Source organism: Dendrobates tinctorius, unplaced genomic scaffold (genome assembly GCF_039654945.1).
Source record: "Dendrobates tinctorius isolate UK_male_01 unplaced genomic scaffold, ASM3965494v1 ptg000129l, whole genome shotgun sequence".
Taxonomy (NCBI): Eukaryota; Metazoa; Chordata; class Amphibia; order Anura; family Dendrobatidae; genus Dendrobates; species Dendrobates tinctorius.
The window spans coordinates 42,520,588-42,536,337 of NW_027361797.1; the positions used below are offsets into that span (position 1 = coordinate 42,520,588).

At 42.1% G+C, this 15,750-nt stretch overlaps 1 protein-coding gene across 1 annotated transcript; it reads right to left on the reverse strand.

The window, feature by feature from the left end:
* Window positions 1–451: 451 nt before the first annotated feature.
* LOC141047754 (melanin-concentrating hormone receptor 1-like) lies at window positions 452–15,157 on the reverse strand. Its single transcript, XM_073543023.1, has 2 exons — window positions 14,884–15,157; window positions 452–2,447 (listed from the first exon to the last, which is right to left on the reverse strand). Exons 1-2 carry the CDS (start codon window positions 14,963–14,965, stop codon window positions 1,447–1,449), a joined length of 1,083 nt encoding a protein of 360 aa, XP_073399124.1. The 5' UTR covers window positions 14,966–15,157; the 3' UTR covers window positions 452–1,446.
* Between the last annotated feature and the right edge of the window lie 593 nt (window positions 15,158–15,750).

Genomic DNA, 15,750 nt, shown 5'->3' on the forward strand with positions numbered 1-15,750 from the left:
GGCTCATTCTGATGAAAATTAACAAAGCCTGGATTAGCCATGACGTTTCCACACTATCAGATGACAGCAGCACATAAAGTGCTCTTAATGTTCAATACTTGAATGAGGCCCCTCAGTTATTGTCTTCAAGGGTCTATGTATGACACTGCTTGTAATTTTTATCTGGCTTTGCACTGTGTGCAGAGCTTTTATGAGTGTGAGTAACACAGCGACACTTTGTTTATAATATAGGAATGAGGCACTACAGTTGGTGCCTTCAAGGGTGTATGGATGACCCTACTTGTAATTTTTGGCAGGCTTTTGGCATAGCCTTTATAAGTCTAGGAGTACCACATGACACTAAGAACAGAATGTGTATGAGGCCCTCCTTTATGTCTAATACAGTGTATATCTGAGTCACTCTTCTATCTAATTTTTGGAAGTTCTTGCTTCCTTCATAAATTAATTACACTGAAATTTCCAATGTTTTAATAAAAATTTCCTTTTTCAATGTGGCCTTATAAACAAGTCTTATACCGGAAAGAATGTTTAACTTTTTTTTTCCTGTAAACTCCAATTTCTCTTCAATTTTTAGTATTTCATTGTCAGTCCTTAAAGTGGAGTAAAAGTGTGATAATCCTGTTCTCAGCAGTGATCTGGGCGTCAGAGATGCTTCCAGGGGTCTTCCTCATGCTGTGTGCCTTCTATTCATCACTTTTTTTATCCATTTCAACATTTTCACTGCCCCCCAGACCTCCTTGTAGGGTCTGTCAGAAAAATGCTTGGATTTCCCATTGACTCTCATTATTCAAAACGTGCATCTGAGTATTAGGAATTGCTCAGCTCGAATAACGAGCATCCAAGCATTTTAGTGCTCGCTCATCTCTAGTATTGTCTTTTAATGAAACAGGGAGCTTTAATACCTTTGTCAGACGCCTAATACCTTCAGATAACCATCGATACATGTTTAATAGCTTCCAGTACATTACATACACTTGCTTTTTCTCCTATCTCAAATATGACAGATTGCTGTAGCTCAGCTACCGTGAAATAAACAGAATAAACAACTTCAAAAATACATTTTTACCAGCTGTGAAAAAAAATCAATAGTCATTTGTTATGCTGTAGCCATGTCAAGTGCACAGATAAGAAACCTCAGGGTAAGAGTTGCAAAATCCAAATGGGCTCTTCATAAGTGAAGACATTTTACATTCACAGTGTGCTGAAAGTGCAAGCTGCAAAATCTTGCAAAGATATGCCAATAAACACAATAAATGTCACTTGCCTATAAATTATCTTTACATGAAATGTAAAGCAATCTAAACAGATGATGGGCCAAAGAATATCGCCCAATTCCTTGGCAAGGTGTTTTATAGTTACACAACTGCATAATCGTCATATTCACCACGATGCATCTAGATGTTCCTGTAGTAAGGTTTATTGGAGTCACTTTATAAATCCTTTTCCTTAGCTACCAGAAGACACTGGGACAAGGTGAAGCAATGGTTGACCACTACCTGATGGAGGATCTGTGCCAAACTTCATCCTGATCCTGCCTGGTGGAAGATCTTCTGCTGGTCGGACAGAAACAATAAACCTACGTCTAAAGGTTTCACACAAGATAATATAGATGAAGGGGTTAATACAACTATTAGCATAGCCCATACTGATGGCCACACAATAAGCATAATGAAACGCTAGTGTAGGCTGGTCCATGACTAGTTGAATTATTTGCAGTACATAAAATGGAGCCCAACAGATGAAAAACACCAAGCAGATGGCTATAGCTGTCCTCGTCACTTTTTTAGTCCTTATCCTGGAGCTTCTCTGAGCCGTGAGGGCTTCTGAGGAAGCCATTTTCAGCAGAATTCTCCTATAAGCTAATGAAATAACAGCAAATGGGATGGCAAAGGCCAAAAAGAACTGATACAAGGTGTACCAATAAATATCACTTTCTGGATTGGGAAGAGTGATGCCACAGCCCAGAACTCCACCAGGAAGGGAAATAAGTCTAGCATACATCCAAACCGGAGTGATACTTAGAAGAGACAGCACCCACAGGATGCAAATGACCATGATGGCTATAGGTGGCTTCCTGTACTTTGCCGAGGTAAATGGGTAGACCGTTGCAAGGTATCGGTCAATAGACATGGCTGTGAGTATATATGTGCTGGTAAACTGACTATTGGTATCCAATGCCGTAATAAGTGTACACATGGTTTCTCCAAAATGCCAAACACCATTACCAAGAAGTTGGTGAATCAAAAAGGGCATCCCAAGAAGAAAGAGTAAGTCTACCACTGAAAGGTTGATAATAAATATGTCAGGAACACTGCTGGTACACCGAAATTTGGATTTCTTGAAGACGGTATAGATGACGACACTGTTGCCAATAATTCCCAGCAAGCAAATAATTCCAAAAACAGTTGGCATTATTACGTTGGCATAGGCGACATTGCCACTAGGATCTGTAATGAGAAAGATAATGGGTTAGAAAAATGCCTACAATGTGTTGCACTATGGCTTTTTTTATATATATTATCTTCACCAAGCATACATATGTCAAGATATTTAGTGAATAAAGACAAGAAGTGATACACTGTAGCGTCTTAACATGGTAGCACAAGTAAGACATCAGGACAAGCCTATGTAGGGTCATAGCGATGCTTGGCTGGTCAACGATCAGCTCTAGGTATCTACAGGTTATGAAATACATTATATACGGTGATACATATCCTCAGGACTCAGAATTATAAAAATTGTCCTTTCACAGATAAAATCTGTATTCAGTGAAGACAAATTTTTACATTACTGAGATATAAGATATCAGTTGCTACTGATGAGTTTCCATGTAGACTGGAGGGCGAGGAGAAGGGAAGGTGCCCTACCTCTAGCTCTTCTCTATTCCTCCCTCCTTTCCGCCACGTAGAATTTTATTAGTGGGAACTGTCATTTCCTATCTCAGTAATGTAAAAATCTGTCTTCACTGAACACAGATTTTACCCATGAAAGTACAATTTTGAGAAGGAATAATCAGTCCTGGCGAAGAGAGAAGCAGATTTGTGTGATAAGATATATTACAAAGTTTCTTATTTTCATGTGTTCTATTGATTTATAAAATTTTAATTAATAATAATAATAATTTATCATTAACCCCTTCACTACCAAGGGTGGTTTGCACGTTAACTACCGGGCCAATTTTTACAATTCTGACCACTGTACCTTTATGAGGTCATAACTCTGGAACGCTTTCATGGATCCCGGTGATTCTGACATTGTTTTCTCGTGACATATTGTACTTCATGTTAGTGGTAAAATTGCATTCAAATAACTTGCGTTTATTTGTGAAAAAAATGGAAATTTGGCGAAAATTTTGAAAATTTCGCAATTTTCCAACTTTGAATTTTTATGCCCTTAAATCACAGCGATACGGCACACAAAAAACTTAATACATAACATTTCCCACATGTTTACTTTACATCAGCACAGTTTTGGAACCAAAATTTTTTTTGGTCAGGAAGTTATAAGGGTTAAAAATTGACCAGCGATTTCTCATTTTTGCAACACCATTTTATTTTTAGGGACCACTTCACATTTGAAGCCACTTTGAGGGGTCTATATGATAGAAAATACCCAAAATTGACATCATTCTAAAAACTGCACCCCTTAAGGTGCTTAAAACCACATTCAAGAAGTTTATTAACCCTTTAGGTGCGTCACAGGAATTTTTTGAATATTAAAAAAAAAATGAACATTTAACTTTTTTTCACAAAAAAAATACTTCAGGTTCAATTTTCTTTATTTTACCAAGGGTAACAGGAGAAATTGGACTGCAAGACTTATTGTGCAATTTGTCCTGAGTACGCTGATACCTGATATGTGGGGGGGAACCACTGTTTCGGCGCATGGCAGAGCTCAGAATGGAAGGAGCGCCGTTTGACTTTTTCAATGCAAAATTGGCTGGAATTCAGATCGGACGCCATGTCACGTTTGGCGAGCCCCTGATGTACCTAAACAGTGGAAACCCCCCCAAGTGACCCCATTTTGGAAACTAGACCCCCCAAGGAACTTATCTAGATATGTGGTGAGAACTTTGAACCCACAAGGGCTTCACAGAAGTTTGTAACGTACAGCGGTACAATTAAAAAATCATATTTTTTCCACAAAAATGATCTTTTCACCCCCAATTTTTATTTTTCCAAGGGTAACAGGACCCTAAAAGTTATTGTGCAATTTGTCCTGAGTACGCTGATACCCCATATGTGGGTGTAAATGACTATTTGGGCGCATAGCAGAGCTCGGAAGGGAAGCAGCGCCATTTGACGTTTTTGGCTAGAATTGAGATCGGACACCATGTCGCGATTGGAAAACCCCTGATGTACCAAAACAGTGGAAACCCCCCACAAATGACACCATTTTGGAATCTAGACCCCCCAAGGAACTTATCTAGATGTGTGGTGAGAACTTTGAACCCCCAAGGGCTTCACAGAAGTTTATAACGTACAGCAGTACAATTAAAAAATCATATTTTTTCCACAAAAATGATCTTTTCACCCTCAATTCTTATTTTTCCAAAAGTAACAGGACCCTAAAAGATATTGTGCAATTTATCCTGAGTACGCTGATACCCCACATGTGGGGGTAAACCACTATTTGGGCGTATGGCAGAGCTCGGAAGGGAAGCAGCGCCATTTGACGTTTTTGGCTGGAATTGAGATCGGACACCATGTCGCGTTAGGAAAGCCCCTGATGTACCAAAACAGTAGAAACCCCCCATAAATGACACCATTTTGGAAACTAGACCCCCCAAGGAACTTATCTAGATGTGTGGTGAGCACTTTGAACCCCCCAGTGCTTCACTGAAGTTTATAACGTCCGGGCGTGAAAATAAAAAAATCGTATTTTTTCCACAAACATGATCTTTTAGTCCCCATTTTTTTATTTTCCCAAGGGTAACAGGAGAAATTGGACCCCAAAAGTTGTTGTCCAATTTGTCCTGAGTACGCTGATACCTCATATGTGGGAGAAAACTACTGTATGGGCACACGTCGGGGCTCGGAAGGGAAGTAGTGACGTTTTGGAATGCAGACTTTGATGGAATGGTCTGCGGGTGTCATGTTGCGTTTGGAGAGCCCCTGATGTACCTAAACAGTGGAAACCCCCCACAAGTGACCCCATTTTGGAAACTAGACCCCCTAATGAACTTATCTAGATGTGTGGTGAGCACTTTGAACCCCCCAGTGCTTCACAGAAGTTTATAACGTCTGGGCGTGAAAATAAAAATATCGTATTTTTTCAACAAACATCATCTTTTAGTCCCCATTTTTTTTATTTTCCCAAGGGTAACAGGAGAAATTGGACCCCAAAAGTTGTTGTCCAATTTGTCCTGAGTACGCTGATACCTCATATGTGGGAGAAAACTACTGTATGGGCACACGTCGGGGCTCGGAAGGGAAGTAGTGACGTTTTGGAATGCAGACTTTGATGGATTGGTATGCGGGTGTCATATGCGTTTGGAGAGCCCCTGATGTACCTAAACTATTGAAACTCCCCACAAGTGACCCCATTTTGGAAACTAGACCCCCCACGGAGCTTATCTAGATGTGTGGAGAGCACTTTGAACCCCCAAGTGCTTCACAGAAGTTTATAACGCCTGGGCGTGAAAATAAAAAAAACATTTTTTTCCGCAAAATTATATTTTTGCCCCCAATTTTTTATTTTCCTAAGGGTAACAGGAGAAATTGGACCCCAAAAGTTGTTTTGTAATTTGTCCTGAGTAGGCTGATACCCTACATGTGGGGGTAAAACACTGTTTGGGCACATGGCAGAGCTTGGAAGGGAAGGAGCATCATTTGACTTTTTCAACGCAGAATTGGCTGGAATTGAGATCAGACGCCATGTTGCCTTTGGAGAGCACCTGATGTGCCCAAACAGTGGAAACCCCCAATTATAACTCCAACCCGAACCTCAACACACCCCTAACCCTAATCTGAGCCCTAGCCCTAACCCTAGCCCTAACCCTAGCCCTAACCCTAGCCCTAACCCTAACCCTAGCCCTAACCCTAGCCCTAACCCTAACCCTAGCCCTAACCCTACCCTAACCCTAACCCTAGCGGGAAAATGGAAATAAATACATTTTCTTTTAGTTTTATTATTTTTCCCTAACTAAGGGGGTGATAACGGGGGGTTTGATTTACGATTTATGGCGGTTTTTATGTTTGGCGGCTGTCGCACGCTAAAAGACGCTTTTTATTGTAAAAATAGTTTTTGCATCACCACATATTGTGAGCTATAATTTTTCCGTATTTTGACCCACCGAGTCATGTGAGGTCTTATTTTTTGCGGGACGAGTTGACATTTTTATTGGTACCATTTTCGGGCACGTGACATTTTTTGATCGCTTTTTATTCCGATTTTTGGGACGCAGAATGAACAAAAACCAGCGTTTCATGAATTTCTTTTGGGGGGTGCGTTTACACCGTTCCGCGTGCGGTAAAATTAATAACGCGTTTTTATTCTTCGGGTCAGTACGGTTACAGCGATACCTCATTTAGGTCGTTTTTTTATGTTTTGTCGGTTTTTTGCAATGAAAACTATTTTATATAAAAAATAATTATTTTTGTATCGCTTTATTCTTCGAGCTATAACTTTTTTTATTTTTTTGCGGATGATGCTGTATGGTGGATCGTTTTTTGCGGGACAAGATGATGTTTTCAGCGGTACCATGCATATTTATATGCGTCTTTTTGATCGCGCGTTATTGCACTTTTTGTTCGGTGGTATGATAATAAATCATTATTTTTTGCTTCGTTTTTTATTTTTATTTTTTAAGGGGTTCGCTAAAGGGGTTAACTAATGGGACAGTTTTATAGGGCAGGTCATTACGGACGCGGCGATACCAAATATGTGTACTTTTATTGTTTTTGGGTTTTTTTATTTTGAAAAAATGGATTTATTGGGGAATATTTTTTTTTTTTACTGATTTATTTAGCGATTTTTTTTTAATTATTTTTAACACTTTTTTTTTTTTTTTTTTACTTTATTACCTTGTCCCAGGTGGGACATCACTGTCCTGTGATAGATCGCTGATCTGTCACATCACAGATCACTGTGACAGATCAGCGATCTGTCACAGACACTGCTGCAGACTTCCTCATGCCTGCGCTTTGCAGGCAGTGAGGAAGTCAGCTCCCTGCAGGCCCCCGTCGCCATCTTGGATCCGGGGGCCTGTAGGGAAAGAGCCCCCCGCAGCAGCGCTGCACATTGCGCTGCCGTGGGGGGCTCAGGGAAGCACGGAGGGAGCCCCCTCCCTGCCGATGCTTCCCTTTAACCCCCGGTACACCGCGATCGCGTTTGATCGCGGTGTGCAAGGGGTTAACGTGTCGGGGGCGGTCCGTGACCGCCCCTGACACATTGTGCCGGGTGTCAGCTATGATAATTAGCTGACACTCGGCCGCGATCAGCGGCGCTCACCACGTGGGCGCCGCTGATCGCGATGACGTAATATTCCGTCCATGGTAATTAGGTCCATGGTCACATGGACGGAATATTACGTCAATTGTAGGTAAGGGGTTAAAACGACGGTTACGCTTTAAGGCTTTGCTTTGTTTGTTTTTTTATAATCAGAACCAAGGAACGTCAGTACTAATCTAAATGATTGCACTTAATGTTCTGTTCATTAGTAGGGCAGCTATTAACTGGACTCTGTGGCTTAATTCTTCAGGGTCCGGAGTCGTTATTCACACAGCTTTTCATACGCCTTTAATACAGTGTGTACATAAAGGTCTCATTGATGGCGTAAGATGCCCTTTGCAAGATCATAAAGGCACTTTAAGTTGAAAAAAAAGATTAACACACACTTGTGTGCCTTTTATGAAAGCCATAATACAAGGATGAGAGCTTGCTTTACGCTTTCTGCTCCGTCCAACTGTACCTTCATGGCACTTTTACTTTCCAAGGTGAGTAAGTGCTTTTCGGTCTCCAATGTGTACATTATCAAATATTGAACTGCTTATATTTATATACAGCTCTCACAAAAATTAAGAGACCACTGCAAAATTTTCATTTTGTCTGATTTTTCTCTTTATATATATATTTTTGAGTAAAATGTAAATTGCTCTTTTATTCTATAAACTACTGACAACATGTCTCCGAATTTCCAAGCACTAAATTTTGTATTTATTTTCAGAAAATGAGAAATGGGCAAAATATAAAAAAATGCAGTGCTTGCAGACCTCAAATAATGCTAAGAAAACAAGTTCATAATCATTTAGAAACAACAATACTAATGTTTTAACTCGGGAAGAGTTCAGAAATCAATATTTTGTGGAATAACCATGATTTTTAATCACAGCTTTCATGCGACTTGGTATGCTTTCCACCAGTCTTTAACGCTGCTTTTGGGTGACCTTATGCCACACCGGGTACAAAAATTTAAGCAGCTCTTCTTTGTTTGATGGCTTGTGACTATCCATCTTCCTCTTGATTACATGCCAGAGGTTTTCAATGGGGCTCAGGTCTGGAGATTGGGCTGGCCATGACAGGGATTTGATGTGATGGTCCTTCATCCACACATTGATTGACCTAGCTGTGTGGCCTGGAGCATTGTCCTGCTGGAAAAAACAGTCCTGAGAGTTGGGGAACATTGCCTGAGCAAAAGGAATCAACTGTTTTTCCAGGATAACCTTGTATGCGGCTTGACTCATACAACCTTCACAAAGATTAACCTGCCCAATTCCAGCCTTGCTGAAGCATCCCCAGATCATCACCGATCCTCCATCAAATTTCACAGTGCGTGCAAGACTCTGTGGCTTGTACACCTCTCCAGGTGTCCGTCTAACCATTAGATGACCATGTGTTGGATAAAGCTGAAAATTAGACTCATGAGAGAAGACTACCTTACTCCAGTCCTCTATGGTCCAATCCTTATGCTCTTTGGCAAACTTCAGCCTGGCTCTCTTTTGCTTCTCATTGATGAAAGGCTTTTTTTCTAGCTTTACATGACTTGAGCCTGCCTCTAGGAGCCTGTTATGAACTGTTCTTTCCATGCACTTCACCCCAGCTGTCATTTGCCATTCCTTTTGTAGGTCACTTGATGTCATCATGTGCTTCCTGAGTGACATTCAAATAAGATGAAAGTCATCCCGGTCAGTGGAAAGTCATTTTTGCCCTCAGCCGGTCTGTAGCTTTGTTGTCCCCGATGTCTGCTGCTTGACCTTGTTGTAATGGACTGCTGTCTTAGAAATTTTAAGAATAGAGGCAACATGACGCTCACTGTATCCCTCTGCTAGTAAAACCAGAATTGAGTCCTTCTTTTCCTCACTCAAAACTCTTCTTTTCAACTCCTTTGGCATGGTTAAAAGTTATTTTTTCATTCCCATTACTTTTGGGATATTACTAGCACTTGTTTTGCCATCCTGCTTGTCCTATTGCAAGGGACTGTGAACACCACGGCAGGGTTTTTTATACGTTCCTTCGTTAAATAAGATTTGGTTCAGGTGATCACCTAATCAGAAGCACATTATGTAGAATGAGGTGTACTCTGGTTGGAATTCAACTGACACTGGAATGGAATGGCTGTCAGACATGTAGAGAAGCTGATTTTTATAAAACTGAAAACTGTGCAGTGGTCTCTTAATTTTTGCCAGAGCTGTATATAATATTATATATATATGGGTCGCCCTCCCAGGGCTGTGGGGTACTCGGTACCGGGCCGGTGTCAGGGGAATGTGTCACAGCAGCGGTAACCCGGTCCGTGGCCCTGGGTGCCCAAATCAATGGCGGTGGTGTTAAAGGTGTTAGAGTTTATTGGTATAGTTCGTGACGCCACCCGTGGTATTTGGCAAGTGAGGTGTTAGCCAACGCTGCGTACAGATCCTCTGGGACTGATGGTGTGGTGCAGCAGAAATTTTTATAGCTCCCCACAGGTGGAGCTGTAGTCCCAGGGCAGTGTAGGTGCAATGGATGAGGAGAGGCACAGGATGGTGTAGATGTTGTTACCCAGGTATAGCAATGCGGGAATAACTGGAGGACACCAGAGTATGCGGTTCCAAAGCTTTACTCACTGTTTGCAGTTCACACCACTGCCTGCCTCCGTACTGTGTTCTCCAGGTCAGGGCTCCAGTCAACGTCCAGGCAGGACAGGACTCTCCCTTCCACACTCCGCCAATATGTACCTTCACTGAACGACTTCTCAAATGCGCCTTTAGGTGCGAAGCACTCCAGTGCTTAGTTACCCTGGAATGCCTCTCTCTAGGTGTTCCTAGTCTTTACTTGTATGACAGACAGCTGTAGCCTGCTTCGGGGACTCCTCTCCTGAGTCCCGGCTCTCTATCCGTTTCGCTGTTGTGTCCCAAGTCTATGGTGGGAGTAAGGCGTTAGTGGCTCACTACTCCTCCGGTGTCTGTTGCCGGATATAAAGATCAAATCAACCTCGGGGACAGGGCCCCGGCCTTTGCTCTGAGAATCTAAAGGCAGGGTTCCTATCCAACCCACTCCTCCTCTCTGTTCTCCTTCTCCTTCGTTCCGATCTGTTCTATCTCTCTCTTATGGAATCTGTAGTCTTCAGTCTACGTCTCTTTCTCCTTCTCTTCCTTCCCTGAGAAGCTCGTTCCACTAAGACCAGTCCTCAGCCTCTCCTGTCTGACTGCCTTCCTCCGCCTTGAGCTCCTCTCAGGCTGACCTGCTGTCAGCCTGCTCTCTTTTCTGGGTCTCTCCCCAGACTGACCCCTTCTGGGTCCCTCCCAGACTGCACTCTTTCTGGGTCTGTCCCAGACTGAACTGAAATCCTACACCTTCCCTCTCTTTTATATCATCTAACTCCACCCGCCTCCCAGCACATCTCGTGTTACAAAGCAGGGTTCCACGAGGGGTGCTCTGCTAACCCCCAGCCTGTAGCTGTTAGGTGGGCCCACAGAACTATCCTGTGTGTGGAATGCAGGTGTGGAGCGTGGTCAGGAGTTCCCACCTTACCTGGATGGTGGGGCACTACACCTTAGGAGAAGGTGCAGTACCTCTGTGGCGACTGAAGCCTCAGGGGCGCCACATATACTTTATATATATGTAATTGTTTAATGTAGATATATATTTTTTCTTGGTTTCTCCCTGAAGTTTCATATTATTCCAACAGAATATCTACTCTCCTTTCTCCGTCAGATTAGTATGCCAATTTAGAAAAGATTTGGAAAACTGAAGACTCTTATGACGTCGCAGTTTCTTGTCCTAAACTTATATCTAGTTACATGAGTAGTTCAGTTGAAGAAAAGCGTGTCCATCAAATTCAACCAAATTTGCCTGATATCTTTCCAGACCCCCACACCCCTTGTTATGCCCCTAAGCAACCCAACTTACAGCTGCCCCTTAGACAAGCATAAAACTAAATGAAGTGAGTACTGTCTGAAAATTTTTTAAGCATATTTCACTGAGATTTTTACCCTCTACTTCCAGTCCACTGCATTGTCCTTTCCCTTTGTCATTCTCATCATATGCAAGAAAGTAATTATTCTCCAATGTGGTGGACTAAATGCCAAAATTTTAAATGTCATAACAAAAATCTACCACTTTTGAATGTAAATTTGGCCAGAAAGAATGGTAAGGTGATGCCTGCAACAAGGATTTGAGGTCCAATTTTTGTTTTAAAAAAAACAGTAATTACAAACCTTATTGCATTTTTTTTTCCATGAATCATAGCAATAATCTTTACAAAACTATGGTGTACAGTGAACTCTAACAGCTCAAATGTGTGCAGAACAAGTAAGAGTTTGTTTCCTTGGGCCGGAATCCTTCAGTATTTTCTGTAGATTGGATGCTGCGTACAGTCGCAGCATCCAGATATTACAGCATAGCGGAGGGGATTTTATGAAATTCCGTCTCAACTATGCGTGCACGGCCGCATTCGGCAGCCCTACGCAACCGGACATGCAGCACGTCTTTCAAGACCGCAACATGTCTATTTATCTTGCGGAGACGCTCTGTCTCCGCAAGAAAAATACTACAGTCTATGAATAGGATGCGGTGATTCCGCATGTGTCCAGTGAACACATGCTGAATCAACGTGCATAAAACAGGGGGCGGCGCTCTGGGCGGAGCGAGGTATCCATTACATCCAAAGCGCAGGGATTCCGGACAGTGGAAACATACCCTTAGGGTCTCAGATCTTTCCAGTGGATGTACCGTGGATCCAACCAAGGGTTAGGCTTAGTCCCGCTAAATGATGCTATCTGTGTGGAATACATGAGAATAAAGGGGTTGTCTAGTACTTTTATATTAATGGTCTATCCTTAAGATGGGTAATCAATATCAGATAGATGGAGGTGTGAAACCTTACACCCCCGCCGATCAACTGTTCCTGCTGCACAGCAAAGCTCCTTCAACTGTATGGTGGTCACGGCCAGGTTGTGCACATCCACCCCTATTTGAATGAAAGGGAATGGATTTGCAGCACTCCGCTGCAACTGGTATACAGTAAACAAAGCTGTGCTGTTCCTCTCCAGTATTGAACATATCCGTCCGGCATCGGGAACAGCTGATTGGCATGGGAGAGCCACCAATCTGATATGGATGATCTATCCTAAGGAAAGGACATCAATATAAAAGTACTGAACAGCTCCTTTAAGTAACATGTTACTTATTCTCACAGTTTTAAGTGGAGTGCGGTTTTTTTCCAGTGCTTGGGAATGGGGACATACTGTAGGGAGATATGCAGGGATAAAGTCACACAACCATTTGTATACTGGTCCTAAAGCCAGAGGGCAGAGCAAAGGAGCCATCAAAGAGTTGGAGACAGTAGTGTGAGTTGACGCCTAAGAGTATGGGAACTAGTCTGAGGACTCTGTCAGTTGAGGTCTGGCCTGGGGTCTCTATTTAGGGGTTTTGTCTAGATTTGGATGGCCTGGAGTCTACATTAGTTTAGGCAGTCTAGTCTGGGGTATGTACGGTATTAGTTTAGGGTATCTGGTCGGGGATCTGTATTAGTTTGATGGGTCAGGTCTGGTGTCTGTAGCTGTTTAGGAGGTTTGTTTTGGGGTCTGTAGTGATGTCAGCTGTCAAAACTAAGTGAATATAATGAGTGTGACTATAAGTGTGCATATATTCGGTATTGCTGCGAGTGTGAGGCTGACCCTGACTTTCCATATAAGCAGGTGTGTAAGTGGCCATGCTCCTGCTGTTCCGAATAGTCCATGCGGCAGGAGCCACACATTCAGCTGAGGTTAGCCTAGTTGTTGACCAGTGATTGGGGCAAAGACAATGTTGGTGTGTGAAGAGGTGAGTAAACCACTGGACACTCAGGTGTAGCGCCGAAATGTTCCTATTAAACCCTTGACCCAATCATAAGTAGTGTTCAGAAATAATTTTATGGTGGTTGGGAAGGAATGGGGGGACACTTGCCTTATTTTTCCAAGACACCAAAATGCCTTGTTCTAGCACTGCATATAAACCTACATGCTTCACTTTCTGGTTCACATGTAGTAAAATGAGGAAGGTTCTTGACGATGGACATTTAGAGAATAGGATTGTAAATTCCCGAGCAGAACACTCAATGATCACAGAGAAATTCTCATTTACAGTTGAGGGAATTACAAGAGGCAATCCCACATGATAACCTAGAGATGCTCCTCAGCATAACACAGCTCTCGGTACCATTCACATGTACGTATTTGTGAAATTTCGAGCACTGTTGTCAGCAAAGATAGTAACAGCATCTATCTACCAATACTAAACATAACATCTAGTCCTGGAGAGAAAGAGGGGATAGCAGATGTGCCAATAACTCCATTACATAGAGCCTTAGGACTCACCTCCTAAATCAAAGTAAATGGTTATCACGTGAGCATTTTCCTCCTAAGTCAATGGGGTATTTTACACCTCTGCATGTTTTACGGGTTTATGCTCCCAATCCAAGAAAAACTCAAACACATCCTATATTGACTCACTTTTGCAAATCAGACTCAGCCATTAAATTCTATAGGAGTGAGAAAAAAATGGAACAACCACGTGCTATTCGTTTTTTCACAGATCCATTTTTTAACGCAAATTTGGACACGATCTTCTGAATGCAGCCTTATACATAGGACTTCTCTCTAAAATAGCTCATAGTAACCTGTGCTTGCTTATAGCATATAAATTAGATTGTCAGCTCTACCGACAAATGGTTGAATTAATGTTCCTTCAGCCATCAAAGGGTATGTTCACAAGTTCCGTGTCAATATCCAACCGCTTCAGATACCCTTTGAATACTCTAGATAGTGATCCCCAATGGGGACAGTGGCGATAATGTCTGTAAAGCTCTGTGGAATTAATGGCGCTATATAAGTGAGTAAAATAAATAATAAATAAAATACTCTCCGATGTGAATTTTGAAGCAAATCTACTTCAAAATCCACATACTAAAACACCACATAAACTGATCCTGTGGTCACGGTGCGGTTTTTTTTTGTGTCAAAACAGTGTTTTGTGCTGTGATTTAAAAAAAAAAATGTAATGTGACTTTTTGCAGAGAAAACACAAAGTGAGAGCAACCTAAGATGTCATTTATCTGTTTATTTCCTTGCGGAGAATGACATGTCAAGCCTGACATACCAAGACGAGAAGACTTTTAAGCCTTGCAGTGCTCCTCTGGGAAATATTAAATTTGTCTTTTCAGAGAGGAAGAGGACTAGTTATAGTTATAGTATATTTTTTTTCCTGCAGTCCTATGTAACAAAATAATCACAAGATTTGCAACAAACCACAAACTCATTTCTTCTACACTGTCAAGACTCATCTCCACTATCCCTTGCAAAGTCTCATAAGCCACACAATGTAAAATGAGCAATATGAACTAGCTATGGACCAAAACTGCAGAGATACAGGAATATAGGACAGTGAACCCAGACTGCAATACAATCCATTCATGCAACTACCTACCAAAAGAAGAAAAGTTGTGAAAAATCTGGGAATTGTTATCCTGCAGGTTGATCTCCTCTTCCAGATCTGCTGGCATCTCCATCTTTTCTGGTCTGGCAACCTTTCAATAGAGTTTATTGGCCTCCTCAGCTCCCAGCTAGCTGCAGTAGCCCATTGTAGGAGCAGGCAGAGCATGTGGAAGCCAGCATCTCTGGATACAACCTGCTTTCCCTAGAAGCTGCTGTGCAGAATGTAGCACAATCTGAGCTCTGATTCCTCCTGCTCCTCACACCACCCTCTGGCTAAAGTGACAACATTCCTTAATAAAGCAAGCTGTCATCTGAATGGAGCAAGGGTGTCTTCCTTGTATCACAGCTGTAGAAAGAGGAAATCAATACAGATTCACAATTGTTCTGCCATCCAAACACATACAACCTTAAAAAAACCCACTGAAATTCACTGCGTACATGCCCAGCGGTGCATCCCCACTGCCAAGACTCGAAATCTCGAAGCTGCGTGAAAATATGTTTCCTTTTAGCTGTCGGAATATTTCAAGAAGCTGAAGAGGTTCCTTGAGACTCGATATAAAATACGCTAAATTACTTTTCGTTTTTTATTCTATCGGATTTTAAAAATACAAAATTTTTCTCATTTTCTTCTGCTTTTCGATGGAACCTTTCTAATTAACCATGGCAGTTCCCAGAGGCGGTGTAGTGTCAGGTCAAAGGCTCCCGTGCTGTTGCTTACAGGTAATTAGGAGCACGTCGAAAAGGGTCCACACTGGATTGTCCGTAGGGGGTCCAAGAACATAGCAGGAAGGGGGCCTACAGAGAAAATTGCTCTGGTCTGTGATGGATTGGTTGTTAGTAGACTGTAACTGAAATCGTG

Excerpts from the sequence above, each read along its gene's own strand:
- LOC141047754 (XM_073543023.1), bottom strand. The coding sequence starts at position 14,965 with ATGGAGATGCCAGCAGATCTGGAAGAGGAGATCAACCTGCAGGATAAC. Across the intron at positions 2,448-14,883 it reads TCACAACTTTTCTTCTTTTG|ATCCTAGTGGCAATGTCGCC; the intron begins GTAGGTAGTTGC and ends TTCTCATTACAG.